At 35.1% G+C, this 26,044-nt stretch overlaps 1 protein-coding gene across 1 annotated transcript in view; it reads left to right on the top strand.

Moving 5' to 3' along the window:
• Window positions 1-22,346, top strand: part of Es2 (ess-2 splicing factor homolog) — a 37,483-nt gene extending 15,137 nt beyond the window's left edge. The window contains exons 2-7 of the mRNA XM_090370343.1: window positions 344-518; window positions 4,591-4,722; window positions 7,611-7,871; window positions 12,109-12,354; window positions 18,726-18,951; window positions 22,019-22,346. Of these exons, the coding sequence (XP_090226469.1) occupies window positions 344-518; window positions 4,591-4,722; window positions 7,611-7,871; window positions 12,109-12,354; window positions 18,726-18,951; window positions 22,019-22,346 (1,368 nt within the window). The remainder of the gene's footprint in view (window positions 1-343; window positions 519-4,590; window positions 4,723-7,610; window positions 7,872-12,108; window positions 12,355-18,725; window positions 18,952-22,018) is intronic.
• The last annotated feature ends 3,698 nt before the right edge of the window (window positions 22,347-26,044 follow it).

The following is a 26,044-nucleotide window of genomic DNA, read 5'->3' as shown; positions in this document are numbered from 1 at the left end:
TGCCCACCCGGCTACAGAGGTGCCACTTGCATTATTCTATTTTAGTACTAATACTAAGGTAATGAAGTGGGGAGGAGTAATTCTCTTTCCTGTCTTGTATTTCATTAGGGATAAGAACAAATTATACTTGAACTGGAAATATTTTCTGTCTGGGCAGTGAAAAAAAAAAAAAAACAGTGATTATAGAAATTTTTAGTGACAACTGTTATAAATTAGTATTTGCTATTCAGAATAATTTTTTAATCCATACAAAACTTATACATAGATTATTTATAATGATTTTTTTTATAATTAGTGTAAATGTTGTGACAATTTAGTTAATTTATCATTATTTCTGTTTCAGGAATTACAGAAAATTATACAGAGGGACTTTTTTCCAGATTTGACAAAATTAAAAGCCCAAGTTGGATACCTGGAAGCTCTAGAAAATAATGACATTGCAAAACTTAGAGAAATTCAAATGAAATATCATCCTAAGATTGGAACTAGTCAAGCAGGCACAGGATTGAATTCAGTTTGTAAGTTTCAATTTAGCTGTTTTGCTGATTTAAAAAATGAAATATTTGTATTAATTGTGACTGAAATAGCTGGCTGTTTATTAGTCATCCCTTTTCTACTGTTATCCCAAAAAAATACAGACATCCCTTGCTCTCATATTGCAGTTTTGCTTATTCACAGTTCCCTTTTTACTTCCAATTTTTCTGTTTGCCAACCAGATTTTGTTCATAGTAAAAGTATAGAGTTGATGTTTAGTAAATTATTTGATGACTTCAAGCAAAAAAAATCTTATATCTATGTAACTCTATTATTACTGTATATTTTTAATCATTACCTATAATTACTTTTGATATATGTGTATACAGGGTGTTTCAGTTAAACGTTTCAGAACTTCTAAGAGGGGTAGGGTACATCCTGACAACTCGAAATCATATAGCAATGTGGGGTCAGAAATGCTTTCCTGAAGCGGTGTTGTACACAGAAGCACCATAAAAAGAAAAGAGACCGTAAGTGAGAAATCGTTTTAATAATACATGAAAAGAAGCAAAAGGTACATGGATTAAAGTAAGTGTTCGAAGTTTCTTCCACGGGCTACAATGCACGCCTCACATCTCCGACGCATGGACATCCGAACATTCTGGAATACTCCAGGCGAATTTCGAATTTCTTCGGCAGCTACTGCGATTCTTGCAACCAGCTCCTCAGCATTGTCAACAGGGGTGTCATAAACTAGCGATTTCATATGACCCCAGAAATAAAAATCAAGACATGATAGGTCGGGTGACCGAGCAGGCCAACGCACGGGACCACCACGTCCAATCCACTGTTGACCAAATGTGACATCCAGGTAGTTACGAACATCTCCGCTATAGTGGGCAGGGGCTCCATCGTGTTGGAACCACATTGTCTGTTGCGTCGATGCAGAAATCTGTTCATCTCTCAAAAGTTGTGGCAATACTTGCTGCAGAAAGATCAAGTAGATAGGTCCGGTTAGACGACACGGTAACAGGTAAGGTCCAATGAGGTGATCTCCATACCGGCCCATACATTGACCGAAAATCGAATCTGTGCTGCACGACGTCGTATTGCATGCGGGTTCTCGACCGCCCAGATATGGTCGTTATGCGTGTTGAAAATTCCTTCCCTTGTGAAGGATGCCTCATCGGAAAACAACACTTCAGCAGGAAAAAGGGGATTTGTAGCACATTTTCCAAGGTACCACTGTGCGAAAGCAATACGAGGTTGAAGAAACTTCGAACACTTACTTTAATCCATGTACCTTTTGCTTCTTTTCATGTATTATTAAAACGATTTCTCACTTACGGTCTCTTTTCTTTATGGTGCTTCTGTGTACAACACCGCTTCAGGAAAGCATTTCCGACCCCACATTGCTATATGATTTCGAGTTGTCAGGATGTACCCTACCCCTCTTAGAAGTTCTGAAACGTTTAACTGAAACACCCTGTATATTTGCTATAAAACTGAAAGTATATACAGGTACATATCAGACAGGCATATAAAAATTCTTCTTAATTTATTACTATTAGTATTACAGTGGCTAAATGTATAAAAGAAAATTTGTTTTTTTTCTACATGTGCCAAAAAAAACTTCCCATCAACTTCTCTATGCCATTAGGTGCCCATTAAGTTTCCTCTTGGACTTCTCCAAGCTTTCACCTCAGTGATTCTGGCAGATAATTTATTCTGGTGGCTAGCTGTTTATTGGCTCAAAATAAACTTCCTGAGTTCCAGTCTGTTGGTATGTGCTATAAAATTGAAAATGTGCATGTACAGTATGTACATAAAAATTATTCTTAATTTATTAATTTTAGTATTGTAGTAGTGACCAAATGATGCATCATTTGGCCACTACTACTTCCTTGCATCATTTGGCCACTATTAGTTCTCCTCAGTATCTATGCCCGATGGTTCTTGTTTCTCCACTGTTACAGAGAATATGCCATGCCTGTTATTTTTCCGATTTTCCTCAGAGCCTTAGATACCATAATCATGAGCCTTATATCACCTCTCAGGTGTGTAGTTTACAATCTCTGCAGACCACACCGTTGGAGTTTTTTTTCTCTCAGCATCACTTTTTGTATGCCTTATTAGTCTAATCACCCTGGACTTATCTGAGAAGTTTGACATAGTTCTTTATGGACAGACTGCATTCCAAATGTATGTCACAATTGAGTTATGCAATGGAACTATAATCTCTTTTTCACTACTTAAGGGTCTTGAAAATCATTGATAGGATTAATGATTTTTCAGATAGAATCACAGATATTCAGTGAATCTTAATTCCATTGAATATCTGTGGGACATATTTAAGTGCTGGATTATGTTGCAGCCAAAAGCAATCTTCTTCCAAACCAGCTTTGGCAGCTGCTTTGCTGGAGGAATGGAGGTGAATTTTAGCCGAATTGGAAAGTGTATTCAGGAGAGTTGAGGCTCATATTCAAGCCAAAGATGGTCTTGCCATGTGTTAGGTTTTTGAATTAAAAGTACTTTTTGCAGCTACTTATTTGCATCCAAATACTTTTGGTCATATAGTGTATAATTTTATTAGATACTATCTAGTCCCTCTAAATGCAGAATTTAGTAGTTGATCTTGTCATCACGTAATGTAATATTGTTACAATTTTCATAAATGTTTGCTTGATTTAAGAAAGAATTTATTGGTAGAAGAAGGATCAACAGCCTTTCAGGGGAGATGTGCCAAGTTAACTGTTGTCTGTGATCTTTGCTGCCAGTGGAGAGTTTTTTACATGGGGGTAGGGTCTGTATTTATTGTTTTGTTTATACTTCAGCACCACCTCTAGATCATAGCAGTTTACAATTAATCATTTTAACATTAAATGCAATCATTAACCATATTTAGCAGTCATTCAGGCTTGAATGACAGTCTGTTGAAAAGTGTATGCTAATGCACTCTCACTCCTGGCCACTTTTCTGGGTCAGAACACAACGTTCTGTTTATACCCCAATATGACCACTAAGTCTGAAAAGTGTACGATTAATTCCAACAATGAATACAATCGTTAACCATATTTAGCAGTCACACAGGTTTGAACCATGGTCCATCAAATGTGCATGCTAATGCACCTTCGTGCTCTTCACGCACCATTCTGCTACATCACACCTAAACAATTTGTTAAACACTGCAAAATAAAGCCAGTCCATTCTTATTGGGGGGGGGGAGGTGTACTAACCTCTCCTTTCCTACAAAAATCAGATTTAGGGGATTTCTACTGTTAATTTGGAAATGGGTGTTAATTTGCAAGAGAGTGAGTGGAATTTTTTCAAATGAATTTAAATATCTTCAATTTGGAATTCGCTTGGAACACAGGCATGTCTATTGTAATCTGTTCTGTCTTTATGGCAACTTACTTGACACTGCCTTGTTGGATGATTTAATGAGATTTTCTCTTAATGCTTTTCTAGGTTGCTACTAGAGCAGTGCTTCTCAAACTATCTGTGGTGAAGGACCAGTTCCTTTTATTTCCAATCCATCACAGACCAGTACTTTTGGAAAATATAATCATTTCAGACCGGTAATGGAAGAATCATTGCTGACCAGTAATGTCCACGACGAATTTCCAATTCATCATGGACTGGTAACAAACAGTTCGCAGACAGGCATGGTCTGTGGACTACACTTTGAATATCATTCTACTAGAGTACTATAGGTTGCTGATTCCTCATATATGATAGTGACAGCAAAACAATTGAATTTTATAAATCTTAAAAATGTCTGTGAAATTATAAATTTCAAAGATTTTTTTCTAAATCATATATCAGTTTGCTTGATTCATTCTCAAGAAAGACAGCTTCATTAATTTCAGAAAATAAAATCAATTCAATTTCTGATTTATTTTGCTTGAAGAATTTCAGAATTGTTAATGAATTTGAATATGGTGAATTTAGGAAGTCCTTATGTACCATCATTTTGAAGACTTAATTTTATTTTATGAATTTGAATATTAAAGTGAAATAAGAACCTTTAGTCTTAGAAACAGAATCTTGTAGATTATAGTTTTTGCCATTTAGCCATTGCAATTTTATAATATCCTAAATGTATTATTTTTTCAGATAGCACACCAAGTACGTTTGAGACACCACTGTTTGATAGAGATAGTCCTCTTCCCGTACAACAGACTAATGAAGATGATGAAAATAAGGAACCACAAGAAGAGTCTGAAAATAGTGTTGGTAAAGCAAGAGGTATGCATATTTTTGTGTTGATAAATGAAGCACAAAAAAATCAGTACAATTAGCATCAATTTTAAGATAGTTTATATAAATTCTTCTCTTATTTTAGTTTAATATAATACCAAGGATTAGTCGAAAGTATCAGCATAAAGTTTTCATTCAGAGTAATAACATTCAACATGTGTGATATTTGGTCAATATCACAAAAATAAAAGTAAGGTATTTCAACATTATTTTTTTGGGAGGGGCATAAAACTGCCATTTTTATCTTTTCATATACTGCATAAAAGTAGAATACGTATATAATAAAATTCTTTAATAACTGTAACAAGTATAACTACAGAGATCCCTGTAACAGAAGCCAGAAGAATTTACAAAACCAGAAAACCATTAAGCTGGATAATTAGCCCATTAGCCCATTTCAGAACCCAGTATTCAATGCTTGGAATTTTCTTGAAGGAAGACAGAGGCTACAGACCAAATCGTGGAAGCTTAGCAGAGTATGGATACTATGTAGGCATTAATGTACTTTGTTATATAATGGTCTTGTTGTGTGTTTCTCAGCTATCCAATTTAGATTCCAAAATGCTCTGAATACTTTTGAGTGGATAGAAAATATGGTTTGAAAAGCTTAGATTTGAGTCAAGAATAACACCTAAAAACAGGACAGAAGATTGAGTTAGTTGGCATCCATCAATTATGGGGGTAAGAGCAGGAGTTTTATTACTTCAAGAGAAGATGACATATTTAGATTTCTTGGGGTTAATAGTGTGGGCAAAGATTTGTGGTACAGGATGAAGTTTTCCACATTAGTATTAGTAATGGCCACATGGTGCAGGAAGCCTATGACTTATGCTGCACCAGCCAAAAAAATAAAAAAAATAAAAATAATAATAATAAAATAAAATAACAAAAAATACATAAAATAAAATAATAAGGATAAAAACAAATTAATAATAATAAGAAAAAAAAAATAAAAATTAATAAGAGAAAAGGAAATGGACAACCTATGCATTTCCCTCCTCCCTTAGGTAATTATCCAGCTTACCTTTGAATTTCCGCAGACTGTCAGCCTCTACCACCCATGTAGGTAACTTATTCTAGTAATTTATAACTCGCTGGCTAAAATAAAACTTCCTGCAATCCAGTTTAAACATCTTTCCCGTAACTTGAAATTATGGCCCCTAGTTCTAGAATCATTTATAACTTTGAAAATTTCGTCCTTATTCATTTTGCTTATGCCTCTCAGAGCTTTAAACACCTCAATCAAGCCTCCTCTAAGGTGCCTAGTTTCCAAGCTCTGCAACCCACATATTTGAAGTCTTTCCTCATATGGATGCTCTTTTGCCAATCTCACCAGGAGAGTTACCCACTTTTGGACCCTTTCAAGAAGACCAATGTCTTTCTTTAGGTGCAGTCTCCATACTTGAACATAATATTCGAAGTGTGGTCTAACAATAGCCTTATGATGTCCTTATCGCTACTAGCGATGTTCGATAAACCAGTTCCTTGCAACCAGTCTACAATTTGCAAAATTTAGGCCAATCAGGTCATAAGCCAGAAGGTGCAATGCCAAGTGCCTAGGATAGATATTGAATAGGCAAAAGAACTTAGCTGATATTAATGTACTTAGGTCTTGTATTTGTGGGTTGTGTGTCTGCATGGTTTGGCAATTAACGAGGCATCAGTTACTTTAGTGACTTTAATATGTATTTCCAGCAGTTGGTGGTTAAAAGAAAGATGAACGACATTAGATATTGCAACAGAGATTGCCACTTGGTTGGAAAAAAAAAAAATGTTGCAGAGTGGTGTCATCTCTAGTAGGAGGAGATTCAATCCAGAAGAGGGAGAGCAAGAGAGCAGCCATTTTCTCAGTGAGTGTATTCCACAAATTTTTTTTTGAAGAAAGGTTTTCTTTCTTCTTCAAAAGGAAGAAAGAAAGAGAATTTTGAAATCTTTGCCCAAAAAGGATCAGGTTGTAAAGGGGAGCTGCCTAAACAATTCAGGTACAGAGAACCAGAATGATTTTATGGGTTTTGTTTTAAAGTGAAAGGCTCCAAGGCTGGCTTCAAAGTATTAGTTTACATTTGAACAGGACATTTTTTATGATCATTTTTAAAACAGATCATAACTCCACCACCCCCTTTCTGTTGCCTGTTTGGCTCCAGGCATTGAAATTCAAAATTTACCACCAGAGAAGTAGTATCTGACTCTTGTTTTAGCCATGTTTTTATTATAAGCAGAAATTGGTAAATGTCACCCATAAGTAAGCTTTCTAAGGTTTTTCATTTTGATTTTCAAACTACAGATGCCTTGCAAAAAGAAATTGATACTAATGAAGTTAGCAATTTTGACTGTTTTTCAGCACTGGGGTGAAATATGGTAGCCAAAGCTATGCGATTATCACATAGCTGTTGGTAATGAGTATAGGAGTTTAGCAATCCAATTCAGTTAGGAGAAGAGAGCAGTTAACGGGTCTTGTGACTTTTGTTGCAGTTGAGTCTAGGTTTCACTTTTGGTTTTTGGAAGGCTTCTTCTTGCCAGTCAGTTGGATAAGGTTCCGATTTCATAATGACTTCCAGAAAAGGAATGCTGCCATGTTTAGGTTTGCAACATAGGAGGAAATCTCTCAAATATGAACACATAATGCAGAGCACAGAAAAGATACTGTAATTCACAATTTAGGGACCATGCCAAAGATGCAGTGTGACATTGATATGTTTTTTTAAATCAAACATAAACTGTCAATTATGAAACGATGATTAGGGTTGCATAGTCCCTAATGAAATGGGGTGTGGAAGTGGCTTGTCCACTCAGATGTATGATTATTGGATTTTACAAGTATTGAGACTTTTATTGTATTATTTTTTTATGCTTTTCTTTTTTTTTTTAATCTCCAGATAAACTTTCTTTGGATGAATTTTTGGCTACCTATACCAGTGAAGATAATGCATCATTTGAAGTAATTATGCAAGAAGCAGCCAAACAACATAAAGCCAAATATCCCTGGCTTTATAAGGATGAAGACGAGTTAAAAAGAAAGGTTACAGATCAACTGTGTCTTCCTTCTAGTGAGAAAGCAGCAATTTGCAATAAGCCTTCTGGAAGTATTACTATGTGGGCCTACAAAAATAAAAATGCTCTTATGTATGTACCTGATGGTAAGTCAGAATTGTGAAAAAACTTGGTATAATATGTAATATTATTTTTATATTGCATAAACTTTTAATATTAAAACTGATATCTCAGATTAACAGTAGATTATTATAGTAAAAATTATGCAGATTTTTACAATGTTTGACAGATAAACTCTACTACTGATCAATTTAAAGGAAAACAGATGTTAGAATAAAAAAAGCTTTTTAATATTTTTTAAAGTAAATCACTTTGAGTAACTTCACAATTCTAAGTTTACTCATAGAGCTGGAAACATTTTTCAAATATATTTGAACTGACCACTACCAAATTGTCATCCTTTCAACATGGATTTTATTTTGGAGAACAAGAAGCAGTTCTCCATAGACTGCTTCTTGTTCTCCAAAATAAACCAGGGAAATAACAAAGTTCATTTAGTTCTGCAATCCCATGCTTTATGGAAATCTTGATAATCAATGCAGAATGAGGCCTCACATTGACATGTGGGAACTAGCTCTTTTTCTTGTACCCAGAACCTGACTTGGTGAATTCTTTTAACCAGATTTTTGAAAATGAAATTTTTTTTGTCTCAGAGAACATGTTGATGGCCATTCCATGTTTGGCTCTTTGTTTGGGGATCATATTTGAAACACCACAACTTGTCATATGTTACAATTGAATCAAGTAAAGAATGATCGTCATGAACAGTTTGATTACACTGCATTCTTTTGTGTCTGGATAGCTTTTGTTCATTACTTAGACAGTGCAGTATGAACCTAGGTCATATCTTCTGTCACTCAAAAGAGTCATTCAATGATTAGATGCAGTACACAAACTTTTTCAGCTGTTTCAGGTTTTAAAGCGTTGTTAGATATCCCCAATGCTCATCATCTTCCAGATTCTCATGGCCATCCCAAAATCTTGTAAACCAGGGGCAAAAATATTCTATGTTAGAGCATTCTTATCATACACTTTTTTTTTTACCAATTCATAGGTTTCAGTTGCACTTTTCCCCACTTGAAACAAACTCTGTTCTATCACTTGGCGCCTCCATAGCCAGGTGGGAAGGAGCAGCAGTGCATAGCACACGCTTCTTGATTAGACCCAGGTTTGAGCCTGTCACCACCAAATACGGAGGATGCGGAGAGGTCAGGGAATGACCACCGCATATCCCTGGAGCAATATGGCCTTAGTTGCTAATGCTCCTAAAAAACAAGTTGTTCTATCACTTAATACAGTGACAATGCTTTAAACAGCACAACACTGCTAACACAATTTCATGCAATTTGCAATAAATTTCTTTATGGAGGGAACAGTCAAATAAGTTAGCTGCCATTGTCTGTTACACCGTGGCTTGACTTGCATGCAGTGGACTTGGTCTTCAAACTTAATTATTAAACCTTGTATTTATAGTATTGATGTGAATTTTACAATAAGAAGTAATTTGATGACTGCGTATTTGAACATTCAATAAATAGTTTTACATCTAAAAATGTACCACAAATTTCTGATATATATGTATACGAGGGGGGGTTAAAAAGTTTTTAGCCTAACATATAAATAAAAGACAAATAAAAAAATCAAAGCTATTTTTATTCAATGTATTCTCCCGTTATATCAATGCACTTTTTACATCGGTTCTCCAAGCATTTTAGTCCCTTGGAATAGAAGTTCGAAGTTCGAAGTTTGCTCCTCCAACCAGGCCTTGGCCGCACTGATGATGTCATTTGTGGTGTCAAAACGCCTTCCTTTTAAAAATTTTTTGAGATTGGGCAATAGATGTTAGTCAGAGGGAGCCAGGTCAGATAATAAGGTGGATGGTCCAAATATTTGAAACCCAATTGTTCGATTTTTGCCATTGTCTTGGTGTGCCTTGCGTGCTGGTGCGTTGTCCTGAAGGAAGATGATGCCTTTGCTCAATTTTCCACTCATTTTTTTCTTTCAATTTTTTTTTTACTTTGTCTAATAGAGAACGATAGTAACTTGCATTGATTGTCAAACCTTTTTCTAGATAGTCTATGAACACTACACCTTCACAATCCCAGAAAACAGTAGCCATCACTTTTCCAGATGATCTTTGGGTTCGGAACTTCTTGGGCCTTGGTAAACCTGAATGTCTCAACTCCATTGATTGTTGTTTCGTCTCAGGGTTATAAAAATCTAACCAGGTTTCATCTATAGTCAAAAGTTGATTTAAAAAATTGCTCTTATCCTGCTGAAAATGAGCAATAATGGTCTTTGAAGTCACCATTCGGTTTCGCTTCTGATCGACATTGAGCAATTTTGGAACCCATTTTGCTGATCACTTTTTCATTCCCAGATCGGCATAAATTATCTTCAAAATGCATTCATGTGATTTCTTTAGGATCTCATCTATTGTTTTAACTGAAATTCTTCGATTTTCAACTATCATTTCGTGAATGTGGTCAATGTTTTCGAGAGTTGATGCAGAAATTGGTCTTCCTGACCTTGGAGCATCTTCAAGGACAAAACTGCCTCTTTTGAATTTGCCAACCCAATTTTTTATAGTTGCATAAGAAGGACGCTGTTCTTTAAAGTGTTTTGGTCATATCTTCAAAAATTGCTTTTGCAGAAAACCCTTTGAAATAAAGGTATTTTATGATCGCATGGTACTCTATCTTCTCAAACTTGTAATTTTCCCTTGACTCCATTTCTTTAAAGGCTCAAAAAAAGAATTAAATATTTATTTTTTTTTCTGGATTTATGGTTTTTATATTAAAAAAGATCGCTGATCACAAATATGATAATTAAATTGGTCAAATATTTTTAAAAATGGGTCAGTCTAAAAACTTTTCAACTCCCCCCCCCTCATATATCTATATTTAAAAAATGAAAAAAAAATTAAAATTGGTTTATATTTGGAGTAAATTTTTAAAAAATTATTTTGTGAATTATGTTTAGTGCTCCTTTTATTTCATGTAGGAGATTAGTTTTATACTGTTAATAGTTACTTTGTTCTAGTAACTTTATGATATTTTGTTTCTAATGCTTCTTTAGCATATATTCCCAGCATAATTTAAGAATTCAATAAATATATTTTGTTATATCAGAAAGTCTTTAGCTGTCTTGATATTCAAGACAGCCAAATCAGGAAGATACTTTATGGTGCAGTTAAAGTTAAAATGGACTGTTCTAATTATGAAATTGAAAAATTTGAAAAAAAGCGATTATCAACAATCTCTTATCAGTGCCATGCTTGCACTTGTTTATTTTCATCTATTAATATTGATTGCAGGCCCATTGACTAATGTTGTTCATGGGAAATAGCTCAGTCTTCAAGATTTATGAACTTAGTTCCTGTATTTCAAAAATTTTATCTTTTGTTTTATGGAGATCATGCTATTTTGTTTCCTATTTGTCTTGATTATATTAGGTGATGTAACTTGCAAGCAGAAAAGCTAGATTACAAATGCAACACGAACCACTTCATAATTAGATAATAAGTGCTTCTCTGTGTTCTATTTTTCTGTCTTGCCTTGGAAATTCTCTGTCTCCCACCCCAATGAGAAATTGGAAATTCTCTCTCTAGGAAAATTGGAAATTCTCTGTCTCCCGCCCCCAGCAGACATGGTAGAGTATCATGTCTAAATGAGTAGCCAAGTGGTGCATGGAATGAAAAACTTTCGGTTTAACACATAGCAAACTATATTTAATTAATACTGGGCTTCATTGACCCATTATATCAAATTGGTAAAGGAGCAGGATTTTTTATTTCAACATAGACATTGAAATAATAATGTAATTGACAATTCTCTACATTCTGTTTTTGTCCCAGAGTTTTAAATTAAATAGTGAATTTACCTCTTTTGGTGATTGCTATTCATATTAACAATAATATAGTAAATTAAGATCAACTTTTGAATAATGATAGTGTTTCTAAAGTGAGCATAAACCTAAGCTTGTCGCTGTAGGAAAAAGAGCATCTCCAAGACCCACAAGAAGAAGCAATGTAGAGGAGCATCTATTATTTAATTAATTCAATGTATGCGTTGAAATAAAAAAAAAACTCCTTTACCAATTTGAACCACCTTATTTCTGTTCAGAATAATCCTTCAGATGCTGGAGTTTTAAACAAGATCCATGGATAAATAAATGATTACCATTTTATTAAACGTCATCTATTTGGACAAAATACATATATGGTCATAAAAGTCTGATATGCTGTTGTTGTTCTAATTCTTAGATATTAAAGACATTTTAGCATTATTTTAATTACTAACATTTAAGTTTTTGCCATGATAGGCTGTGAACTGACTCCAGAAGAAAAAATACTGTATGCAAAACAAAATGAAGTAGTTTATGAAAACTCAAGGTACCATTCCCCACCATTCAATGAACAAGCAAACCAAGCTGCTATTGCTGAAGCTGCCTCTGTACAAGCAAAGATGAAAGAAGGCAAAGTAGGTATTGATGGAAAGGAAATATTACCTCAAGATTCACCTCAAGTTAATGGTTATGGTTTTGTTGGAACACCTTCTCCTATGCCAGGTAATTTTTCCTATCAAAAATTGCACTTTTTGGCATATTGACCATAAATAAAAATTAATGAAGTGGTTTCTTCCACAGTTTTATGCATCTTATCACCAATTACCTGAACCGATTGCATTTGGAAGAAATCTGCCATTCTCAAAGATTCAAGCAAGACACATTATTATGCAGTATTTTTATGAGTTGACTGAAAATGCAAATTTTAGAGTCAAATTTAAGACAAAAACAAGTTTTAAAATCATAAAAGCAGTTCCCTTGCAATATCTTACTTAATTGCTTAAAATTACAACTAACTCTTATACTGTTTCTGAAAATAGTCATTCCCTTTATCATTACACCTTTCCATATGCACCTTGTAGTCAGTATTAAATTGAACCTTTTTGAGAAATGGTTTAGAAAGTCTAGACAGGGCAAACAGATGTCCTTGGTTTAGAACTCCATATCATTTTATTCTCACACATTGCATATATAGTATGTTTCTGTTAATTTGATATTGGACTATTCAGAATAGTGGATTTCAAATATGGTACTGTTTCCTCAACTAACAAAATAGTGTTAGTTGAGGAAACAGTAGCATTTAGTACAGATAATTCAAAATATGTTTACAATGAAATTTGAAGTTTGAATTGGGCTCAGACTTTTAAAATTGGGGTCTGATTTTAAAAGACTGAAATCAAACTGCAGTGAAATATAATTATAATAGAAATTCAATACTGTTTGGTATAAATGTCACCTTTAAATTTTATCTTTCTATCTATTATTCTACTTCTCCAAAAATTATGTGCAGAATCATATGGAAATCACATACCTATAAGTCACATGCACATGTAATGCATTTTGTTCACACCACTGAAGCTAAAATACATTGATTGCTAATGATACCAAATGCATGATTTCTTAATGCTGTATCTTTGTTTGTTATCTCATATATACACTGAATATGAGAGAGAGAGAATAACAGCAAATGTGCTTCAGAGAAAAAATACTCTTGCAATGGAGGATAATAAAATAATAATTATTCAGGTATATGAAATATTCCTCAGTTTTTTCCTGTAACAATAAAGATCATTGAGCTTCATTTTGCCATCATAATAGCCATGCAGCTCAATGTATATGAGCTGTATATTAAAATAAGACTCAGTTGTTAATTGTGTATGCATTTTAGAGAGAGAGAGAGAGAGAGAGAGAGAGAGAATCAATATTTTGGAATGCTATTTGCTATTGAATACTTGTAATCTGTGCAAAATCACAACATTCCTCTCTTTTAGCACTGTCACTTACTTAGTGAACTTCATAATTTGTGCAAATTGCTCTTGCAAATTATAGCAAATTACAAATGTAAGCTATTGATAGTGTTTGCATGAACTGGTAACCAGTTTGACTTATGTTAATGGCTAGACTGATGAAAAGCAGAAAATGCCCAATTTGTGGGTACAGCTGAAAAAATGTACTTTTAATTGCACTTGCGAAATTTTACATTGGTTGTGTGGAATTAAATTATTTTTTGTAAGAATAAATTAAGTCACTATTTATAGAAGAGATTAACCATGAAATCTGCTTTTTTATGGTTTTCGGTACTGTGCTAAGCCAAGTTAAAAGAGATATAAGATATAAAAATTTTATTGCATACCTCCATATTTGAAAATTCTAATGTATTAATTTTTCTTTTGTTATGTTTTATTTCTGTATGGTTGCTTGGAATCATTCTCTTTCATGCAGCTTCCTTAGTTAATATCTTTCATAAAAGATTAATCTCTTATGAAAGAGGTTAATCTCTTTCATAAGAGATTAATCATTTCTTTCTAAAAAATATATTGAGTTTCTTGAAAGGGTCCAAAGATGGGCAATCGACATGGTGAGATTGGCAAATGGGCAACTGTGTGAAGAAAGACTTCAATTACACTGGTCAACATGTAAAATTTCATGCTGGTGAACATGAAAATCACATTAAAATTTGTCAATTGGCTCTTGTTTTCGAATTACAGTTGGCGTCTCATATTAGCGAGTTACTCTACATTATCAACTGTGACTCTTGGCAAAATGCATGGTAACACTGCAGTTTCAGTACCACCTCGCTCTTATCACATCATTGGCAACTGTTGCCTTGCTCTGCATCACATGATAAGTTGTTGCATCAAATGCATCTTCAACTCTGTTGCAGTAATCCTCGAATACAGGTAGGTACTAGGTGATTTGTTCTCTGTGAGAATCCTACTTTTGTACAGTATTTGTGCTGTGTAAGATTAATATGCCCTGTAATTGTGTGAATAGTCCAGATAACTTCTCTTACGTAAGTGGAGAAGTTACGTTAGCTTCAAGAAAGTGTCCCTTAATTTGAGCCATAAAAAAGACCTACTTCTTGTACTTTGGAGTACAAGAACTGGATTCTACACATATGCTACACTACCTATTCATCAAAACGCAATGCAAGGGTGAATTGAAAGGGACGTTTTATGCCTTTCGCAGTGCCCGTTATATGGAGAAAGAGCCAACAAATCATGTCAGACTGTTTCTTCTGTATGGTGCCTCTGCAATTCGTCCTGTGCCTCATGGTGAAGTACTGCCTATTCCCGAACCACCCAACCTTTCTGCACATGCTGATGAAGATGAAGACACCGATGAACATCAACTTGATATACACGAAAAACTACAGCAGGCATCTATGTCAAGGGATCCACCATTTTGCCCAATCCTTTACCCTTCTGAACCACATAAGATCATAGAAAGTGAGCTTAATGACCTCATCAGGGATCTCAAACTGCCTAAGAATATGTCAGGGCTTTTGGCCTCAAGGCTACAGTATTGGAATCTTCTAGATCATTCTGTGAAAGTGACATTTCGTACTCAAAATAAAGACGGATAAATTCTATCAAACAGAAGGTGAACTCACTGTTTGTAAAGATGTTGATGGTCTAATGGCATCAATGAACATGATGCATGTTCCCAAAGAATGACAGTTATTTATATATGCTTCTAAGGTTAGCCTTAAAGCTGTGTTATTACACAATGGAAATATGCTGCCTTTAATACCTCTTGCATATGCTGTCTACAAAAAAGAAAGAAACATATGCAAACGTGGAGAACATTCTCTTAGGTGTACACTATCAGAAGTATGGATGGCAGATATTTGGTGATTTAAAGGTAATCACTATTTAATTAGGACTACAAAAGGTTACACTAAGTATTGTTGCTTTCTCTGCAAGTGAGATAGTCATGTTAAGGATATGTATGCACTATGGGAAGAGGAGTTGGCCTCAATAAAAAAACATAGCATTTGAACCTCTGGTAAATCCAAATAAAGTTTTGCTTCCACCACTCCACATCAAACTGGGCTCATGAAAAATTTCGTGAAAGCTTTAGAAATGAACGGTCCTGCATTAATATGCTTGCAAGAGAAACTCCCAAGGCTTAGTACTGAGAAGATTAAGGCAGGTGTTTTCATTGGTCCACAAATAAGGCAACTTTTCAAAGATGAGCAGTTCAAATGTGTCCTTAGCGATAGCAAGAAATCAGCATGAAAAGCATTTCAAAATGTTTCAACTGGTTTTCTAGGAAATGTTTAAGCCGACAACTACAGGCAGCTTGTGGAAGATCTTGTTACTTCTTATGAAAAACGGGTGCATCATAGAATAGAATAGAATCTTTAATTGCAGCAATGATAGACATACAATTAGTCCCGTCACGGCATGGTGGTGCCAGGGGTTAACAAAACATCTTCATGTCATTGAAGATGCATTTCTTGCACTCACACCTCGATTTATTCCTGCCAAAGTGTGGTGACATCAGCGATGAACATGATGAGCATTTCCATCAAGACATTGCAGCGATGAATCAAAGATACAAAAGCAAAAATGGATTGCAGCCATCTTAGCGATTATTGTTGGATAATCGCTTCCAAAGCTGAATATAAGTGAAAAGGTGTGGTGTTTGATACAGGTATGTTCGTAGCTACATCTTAACTTCCGTATAAATAAAAAATAAATATCTTGTATAAATATAAAAAAAACTATATTTTTCGAAACAAGAGCCAATCTGCCATCGTAAGCACTATTTCCATGTTCGGTACCCCAAAATCTATAAAGTAAACTTACTTTCATGCCCGTAACAAGATATTATCCAAACTTTGTTGTTCAGTGTTATGTGGGCTACAGAGTTTGGCAACCAGGCACCTTAGAAGGGACCTGATTGAGGTTTATAAGGCTCAGAGGGGTTTGTAAAATGAAGTTTTGACTCGTGGGAAATTCTTTTTGCTGACGAGTTGTTGACTATTGGAACAAGTTGCCTCTGCAGATAGTTGAGACTGACAGTTTGAAGAAATTCGAAGGTCAACTGGAATTCAAAGGTTCTTCACATGAGGAGGGAAGTGCAAAATTTGTATTTCTTATCTATTTTTTTTTGCTGTGGTATCCTTGTACTATATGACTATACTATACTATAGCAAAAGCCTGTGATGTCCTTGCACTATGTGACTATACTAATACTAATAAATAGAGACTTATTTTAAACACACAAAAAAAAAAACAGATTTAATCCATGCAGTTAATGTAAAATTTCAGAACTGTAGTTAAACACATTTTTCCAGCTGTTCTAAAGTGGTGTTCAAACCGCTCATCAGCTTACACAGATGCTGTATGATCAGTTTATTTATGTAGCTGTAATTTGCAAGAGCAACCCATCTAAGTTATGAAGTTTACTGAATAAGTGAGAGTATTATGTTAAAAAAAAAAAAAAAAAAAAGGTTAGTTAATGTATAATGCAGTACACTTTGGGCATATTTGATTTTATTTTTTATACTAACTGAATGTTTTCTTTTTCTGTGATTAAGTGAAAAGTAAATAACTAATTATCTTATTGCTAATTGATTAGCTAACTGATTAACTAATAATATATAAAAGTAATTGTTTTCACTTCACGTTTTTTAATACTTCATTATCATAGCACATGAAATGCAATACATATTTCAGGCTCTGTGATTCAATAAATTTAAATAATAGTGTACATAAAAAGTATATTAAAGGGTTGGGGGAAGGGGCTCCAGATGTATCAGAAGTGCAACAGTTTAAGGGTTTTTTTTTTTTTTTTTTTTTGGAGGAATTACAAGGTTAGCAGAGAATGAATGGAATTAAAGAATCTAATATGTTTATATCAAGGTTTATTGCAAAAAGGAGTTATAGCAATGCAACTAGAAGGACCAGAGAAAAAGATAACAGAGGATGGTATGATGGAAGGCACTGAGGTATGGTGGAGGAGGGGCACCTCCGTAGCCAGGTGGGCAGGAGCAGCAGTGCGCAGCACACGCTTCTTGATTAGACCGGGGTTCGAGCCTGTGACCACCAAATACGGAGGATGCGGAAAGATCAGGGAATAACCACCGCATATCCCCGGAGCAATATGGCCTTAGTTGCTAATGCTCCTAAAAACCAAATAATAACAACAATAATAATAGTATGGTGGAAGGAGATGACTCAAAGGAATAATCCCAAAATGGCTTAGGGATAAAAAGCAAGTAAGTGTGGGTCAAATTTGTAAATATATGCGCTGAATGTAGGAACCAGTATGAGATTTTCTTGTGAAAAGGGAATGTAACTATAATTTTATGCTAAATAGAACACAAAAAAAATAGTATTCCCACTTTTAGAGCTCTAATTGCTAAATTTGATATTAATACTGAAGTGATGTAAATATATCATAAGTAGTTGTTGAGATTCAGTTATGCAGTGAGATAGTTTTCGTGAAAGTACAAAGCTACATGCTATGTTCAAATCTATGTGATACTGGAATTTCTATCTTGTAAATTCTCTGACTGTATGTAGTCATCTGAGAGTGTTAACAAAATTTATTTATATATATTACTTACTTGGCATTACAGTCTTCAGATGGCAATTTTTATAATACAGATGCCATTGCACTTTCCATTTAAAGTTATCCTTGAAATTTTTTTTGCTCCTGAATCAGTCCTCCACGGTAATATGACAGGTTTTCCAGTTGTCACTCATTTGGAGAGGTCTGAGTTCAAGTCTTGTCATAGACTGGAGGAATTTCTAAAGGCTTCTTCAGTTGAGGCTGCAGTTAGCCATTCTCAGGCAGAGGGAATAGGGCTTCTTTCCCCGATGAGTTATTCTGTTTTTTTCAACCTACGGCCTGTGAACACACCCGTTTACAGACATGAATACACACTGGCCTAATATGGTTTAAGTTTCTGATGAATCTAAAACTTGACAACAGCAACAGTTCCTGAATCAAAATAAACACCTGATTATCTGTCATGAAAATATGTGCTTAAAATTTGTCATAAAGTTTACATCAATTCTTTATTTAAATGATCATTCATATATTTTGAATTTCTATTTATTTATTCGTTTGAATTTTAGGAATTGCAGATACTCCACTTATGACATGGGGTGAAATTGAGGGAACTCCATTCCGTTTGGATGGCAGTGATACTCCTTTATCCCAAAATGCTGGTGGGCCTCAGTTTAAGATTCCAGAACCTCCTGCTAGAGAGAGAATAGCCTTATCTCTAGCAGATAAAGCTGCCAAACAACACAGAACTAAGAAGCAGGAAGCATTGAAAAGGGTTCATTCAAGTTTACTAAGGTAGAAATGTACATGATTAATTTTATGAAAATTGTTTGTTCAATATTAATTATAATGCAAGAGCATTTATTGTTTTAAAAGCTGTTACAAAAAATGGGTGTGATGAAACTTTAATTTTCTACGGTCATCTCATTTGCTTCTCTTTAGTGACTAATTCACTTGCTTTTTTTTATTTTTGTATATGTGTTTGACTATCTGAAGTTCAAAACTCAGCAATGGTTTGTGAAGTTTCCATTTTAGTTTTGCGGTACTCGCTGGTTGGCTTATTTGCTCTTTGGAGATTTCTTGGTACATTTGACTACTTTTAATGTGCACTAGTCTAGTGTTGGTGATGATCTTTATCATTTGCATTCCCCCTTTCTTCCAAAAAATAAAAAATATATATAATTATACACATATTTATAGTATTGACTGTTGTCATAGTGATAATATGTGATTTTATGGGAAACCACTGGCACTACCCAACAAACAGTGTCCACTATGTTGTTCTACAGAGACTGTTGCTTGTCTGTGTTTGAATGTATGATATGTATGTCACACTTTTGTCCTTCCAATTTACACCTTCTGATGACAGACTGCTCTTGGATGCACCCCCCCCCCCACATTGATAGCCATGGCTGAACAGAACATGTCGTGACGTTATGTTCCTCCATACGATCTTTGAACCTGCATTTTGTCTCTCCAACATAGCACTCCCCACTGTCTGGACATTTGATCTCATATATAACCCCACTTGTACCCTCAATAGGTACAGGATCTTGTACTTATTGAGGGTACAAGTAGGGTTCAAAGAGTGTATGGGGGAACATATTAACACAATAAAGACTGCAGACTATGGGAAATCTGCTGTGGCCTAACACTTCCTGGAGGAGAACCACCAAATTTTTCTAAGGTATTTCTCTTGAGCCATTCACGGTATTTGAACCGTGAATGGCTCAAGAGCTTGTAGATTTCTTCTTCGGAACATAATACCATCAATAGAGAGGCAGTCCGTATTCATCCCCTCTTTGAAACCAATTTTAGGAGGGAATGAATGGTCCTCTTAGCACGCTTCTGACCCATTTTCAGTCTCCATGCATGTGTGGAGGATAATGCCCATGCAGCAAGTGTTACCATATATATCTCCTATGGTAACACTTGCTGCAAGCTATGATCCTGCTGATGTTATGTAAGGATGTGCTGTGACAGTTAAGTTTTACTGTTGATAAAGGAGGCAGTCGCCTTTGAGAGCTACGGTTGTTTTTATCCCTTTTAATTTCACATATTTTAATTTATCTATCATTTTATCGCTTTTATCTCTACAGTCGGTGTATTTTATTTTTACGACAAATTTTATCTTCTCTTATTTTATTATTTTATTATTTTATTATTATTTTAATAAAGTTTCAGTCATAGACAGTTGGTGTATTTCATTGCAGTTAATTAGAGTCGTTACTCTGTCCACTTGGGTTAGTTGCAGCCTTTTCCAGAAATGTGACGCGGCCTCAATTGTGTAGATGAGCTTGACTTGCATCAAGCAGTCTTACATACTTATACTTGCATACTAGAGACTTTAACAGGATGTGTAATGCTGTCAAACAGCATTTATTGAGCATATTGACTGCTGAAACATTTACCTTACAATCTTTCTCCAGTAGGAGGAAAATCCTCCTCCTCTATCATTCTTTAATGATATCTCCCAGTAGCAATAAATGCAATTTATACCCTCCTTCCAAGATATCTTCCCCATCCAAGTCCTTTCTTTCATATTACATCTTATGTAAGGGGTTCTTACCCCCTAAAATAAATGAATTTGTATGATTTTTCTCCAGAATAGCACTGATTGTTTCATTTGGGTTCGAGTTGAGCAAGAAATAAATATACCACCTACTTTTAACAATTAAATTTTAATCTATACATCAAACTATACAGTAATGAACCTTATAACTGTGTAAGACAAAACTGTTGCATTGGAAATAAAGCAATCAAATTTACTACCTGAGGCAATATTTTAATAAAATTTTACCTCCCACAAGTCATTAGTGACTCCCAGAGGGTCATAACCCACAGTTCGAGCAGGTATGTATCGTGTTTTGCTTTTTCCCCTCCAGGAGATGCCTATTGCTGTCTTCTCTGTTTTAGTGTAACTGTTTAACCTCCCCCCCCCAAATTCTCTTCCTTTTCTCTACTGAGTTCTCCCACTATAACCTTGGTTGTGGTGGGAATATTCCCTGACAGTATTTTCAGGGAATATTATTATGGAAACAGGACCTGCTAGTTTCAGCACGACTGGTGTGTTGACAGCAATGTAGAAATTTGGACTTTTCAGTTCAGAGCCTGGACCTCAATCTCTTTTGAACACCTGTGGAATGAAGGAATTCCAGAAATACACAAAGCAAAACAAAAAAAAAAATTGTGCAACTTCCCTTATGTTCTGGAGAATCTGATTAAACCTAGAAACTGTTTATGTACCAGTTCTGTTCCACTTTTGTATATATGATAAAATTGCCATATACAAAATTTATCCAGAAATGTCAACATGAGATGTATCTCATACAAGTTCTGATACATTTATTTGCATGTAAATGTAGCTTTATAATGACATGTTGGCACTTTTAGTTATTTTCATTATTAAACCCTATGATTATTTAGTGTATATAAGTTTTAATATTTGTGATAGGGAAAAAAAGATAATTATCAGTCATGCTGGCTAATGTGAAGTTATTTTAATTAAAGTTTTTGCAAACAAATTAACTTTGAAACATTTTTTTAAAATATTACAGCAGTTTAGTGCATTCTGTTAGTTTTGGTTAACTTTTCACGACATAGATACCTTTACAAAAGTGAAATCTCTATTGAGTTTGCAAATAAAATTTCTTATATCTAACTTAAATATAATTTGTAGAGCAAATTTATTTCAAGTTTAACTTTATCAGTTAACTTTTAAAAAATTAAGTCAATCTTTTGAAAAACAGTAACAATTAACACCCTTTTTTAATTATTTTTAGATATGTTTAAAATAAACAGTAAAATATAAGTTATGTAAATTAAATATTTGCTCACTAATATAATATCACTGTGTTTTCAGTCCTTCTCCAAGATTTGGTTCCAGTACACCGAAAACACCTTTGGAAAAGTTAAGTTCTATGTCTCCAGCAGCTCAGCGTTTGGCTTGTGCAAAACTTGGAATTCATAAGGATACAGACAGAGCTTTGAGAGCAAGTTATTCACCCTCCCCATGTCAAAGGAACAGAATTTTGAGAGCAAATTATTCTCCTTCCCCACTTCAAAGAGACAGTACCCCATTAACATCTACAACTCCAACCAGTAGTAGATCAGAAACACAGGTTGTCAGGAACAGCTTGAACACATTGCAAAATGTTGCCAAGAGGAAAAAGGCTGTAGATTTTTTCTGAAGTATTTGTATTGTAAATAAATATTCTTTATATTCTATTTGATTGTTATCTGTTTTCAGAAAACAATATACATGATTTCCAGGTATAGGAAGGCCAGTGATGTAGCTAATGTATTGCAAAGCAAGAAAGGTTTGATGTAAAAACAGTAGTCCTACATCTGTGTAAGTGCAGTAGTAATGGAACATAATAAGCGTAAGCCCACAATTTAAATGGGCTCAAAAATATGCAATATAAGATTCCAGGGTTGGGTATCCGTTGAGATATTTGTGGAAACTTTGCATGAAGTGTTTATATTGTATCTCAGGCAATATAAACACTATAAAATCTAAAAAATAATAAATAAATAAAAAATAGTACCCCAGGCAAATACATTTTCCCAGGGCACTATTTTCTTGCTTATGCCATATTTTGAAATTTAAAATAAAAATATGTTACTATATTTTATTTACTGTTAAAGAAACAAAATGACAAAAACAATGACATAACTTTTATATGCATTAGAAATATATAACACTTACGGTGATCCATGGGTCATGGTATTAAAATATGAATCCAAGATGGACTACTGAAGTTTTTTTTTTTTTTTTTTTTTATTATCCAAATTTGTCTCTGGTACTCTATGATGGTTACAACCTCACTTTCAGTGTTCATTCATAAAGTGTCATTAGGAATTTGAGGAAAATGTGCAGTGAAAGTGCCTGGTCAATGACTTCAATGATAAAAAACTTCACAGGCTGAGATTCTTGTGTTTGTTTTTTTCAAAAACAACATAGAGATTTAACTCCTGAAGTTCATTATTGTTAAGGAACCTGCCATGAGAGGTTAGCAACTCTGCTATGTCATTTCAATGTCAGTTTCTTTCGGTAGCTCATCTTCAAAATCAAGGGTGTCCTACGGTGGCTATAGTTGCTGCTGGACACCCTTCATGCAAGGTGGAAATTTTTACATCAGTCGTTTTTTGCTGAGCCTGTGTAAGAGAACCTGGCACACAAACTGAACATCAACCCAAAGTTGGTTATGCCAATGATGCTCGTAATGAGTGTACATGCCTAGCTTGTTGGGCTCATTCTCACTAACTACTGCTTAGCTTCCCACCAAATTTATGCATAAAAGATTTTGCTTTTAATTTTTTGGAATAAAAACCATATTACAATGAATTTACACTGGCCGAGGTATGCTAAGCATTAGTTATCTGTCGTGTTATCTCAACTGCATGACTTAACCTGATCACAAAGTCTGTGTATGGCATGAACCTTCTGTCTGGCCTGATGCTACACAAGCATTTCCCAAACTGTTTTAGTCATGGAACATTTTTCATCTCAATATATGCACAGAACACTTACAAAATACAAGTTTAGCGAGAGCCAAAGAACCATTGCTAATATTTTATTACATATGGCGCACTGTGCATCAGTAGCATCTTTATTTCCAACACGTAAAGCCGAAATTGAAATAACTCATTATACTTTCGTTTTGGCCTTTTATTAGTTGGTTCCTGTTTTTTCACTTCAGATTTCTGGTGAACAAATGGTTGTGATTGTTCATCCTCACTTTGAAGTGTGACAATATTGTGTTTATTTTCATCAAGCAAGTTGCAGTACTAGAAGTACTTTGCTTCTCGTTTTTCAACCACAAATATATGGTCACATATTTTAGTAATAATATTTTGAAATAATTATCAAAAAAAATTTATAGAAGGAAGCGAGTTTAGTTATGATATTGGTTCGCTTCCTCCTCGCCTTCAACCCATGCACTCCAGGCTAAATCGCATACGAATGGCATATATTAGATCACTATATTGCTACTTTTTCATAGGTGTCTACCTCTACACATACTTCTCTATTCAAAGTTCATCAAAATAAAGCATTCTGCGGCCTATTTGATTATTAGTCTATGCCAGTATATTAACCAAAAAAAATTAAATTAAATATTATAATGATACAAAGTGGTGTACACTACAAAAATATGCAAAATTTATTTTATTTTTTAATTATTAATTACGATTTTTTACTAGTGTTCTGTGGAACACAGTTTGAGAAACACTGTGCTACACTAATGGTGAATTTCAATTTAGTGTATTTGCCACTTAGCAGGGCATCATTTATCCAGAATAATGAGTGTCATATCCTTTCCAGATTTTTACAATTAATGTTTTATAATTAGTGAAATAATTTAATCATTTATTTTACTGTACATATTTTTGATTTAGTTATATGATATCTTTTGAGTAGGTAATGGTTATACTGATGTGCATAATTACAGTATGTACCGACGAGCCAAAACATTAAGACCACCTACCTAATATAATGTTGGTCCTCCATGTGCAGCCAAAACAGCTCGTATCCAGCGAGGCACAAGCTGTATCTTATGGTATCTGGTACCAACGTGTAACCAACATCCTTTAACTCCTGTAAGGTCTGTGGTTGAGATGCTGCAGATTGAAGTTGCTGTTCCAACACAAATTACAAATGCTTGAGGAGATTGATGTCTGAGGAATTTCGAGCCCAGGGCAATACTTGGAATTCTTCCTCAAGGTCCACAAACCAGTCTCGAACAATCTGGGTGGTGTGGCATGGTGCATTATCCTGCTGAAAGACAACACCACCAGAGGAGAAGGTTGTTGCCACGAAAGGGTGTACCTGGTCAGCAATGATGTTTAGGTAGGTGGTAGATATCAGAGTGCCCGGCACATGGATGACTGGACCCAGGGTATCTCAGCAGAACATCGCCCAAAGCATAACACTGCCACCACTGGCTTGTTTTCTTCCCATGGTGCATCCAGGCACCATCACTTCCCCAGGTAAATGATGCACATGTACCTGGCCGTACACAGTGCACAGGAAACGTGATTTATCGGACCAGATGACATTCTTCCAATCACTCAAGGTCGAGTTTTGATGCTCGTGTGCCATTGTAGGTGCTGCCACCGGTGAACCATGGTTAGCATGGGCACTCGGAGTGGCCTGCGGGTACACAGCCCCATTTTCAGCAGGTTTCGATGTACTGTGCGTTGTGACATAAGCTATTCCAATTACCAGTGAGTTGTGCCACATTACTCCTGTTATGTTACCAGCATTCCAATTACCGGCAAGTTGTGCCACAGTCACCCTTCTGCTGCCATGCACCAACTGGGAGAGCCTTCACTCACCTCAAACATTGATGAGCCGTGGTCGTCCAAAACCTCACCAGCAGTTCGGATCACTTTCTGTAAGTACTGACCATGGCTGAATGTGAGCATCCTGCCAGCCATGCTGTTTTGGATATGCTCTGACCCAGTCATCTGGCCATTACAATTTGGCCTTTGTCAAACTCGCTTAAGTCTGCTGCCTTCCCATCTGAAGAACAAGAGTAACACTGATTAACGGAGCTCAGTATCAGGTGTTTTATATACCATGTCCCGACCCGTGCATGTGGCGTAGTTCACCTGCAGTTGCTATGATTTGCATAAAGACTTGCTGGTCGTAATGTTTTGGCTCATGGGTGTATGTATATATGCATAATTTTTTTTATATATACCTTAATTTTAATTTAAAAATTCAGTTACACAAGGCTACAAGCCACCAACTAAGCCTGCTTGGTGTAGGGTGTACACTGTCCACTTATGTCTTCCCTACAAGACAACAAATGCAAAGCACTGTAATGACTCAATGCTTTGGTGACCAAAGCACTAGCCAGGACTAACTTGGTCATTTTGTGAA

This window comes from Mastigoproctus giganteus, chromosome 3 (genome assembly GCF_048544385.1).
Source record: "Mastigoproctus giganteus isolate SK-2022 chromosome 3, ASM4854438v1, whole genome shotgun sequence".
Lineage (NCBI taxonomy): Eukaryota > Metazoa > Arthropoda > Arachnida > Uropygi > Thelyphonidae > Mastigoproctus > Mastigoproctus giganteus.
This window is presented reverse-complemented; position numbering and strand designations above follow the sequence as displayed.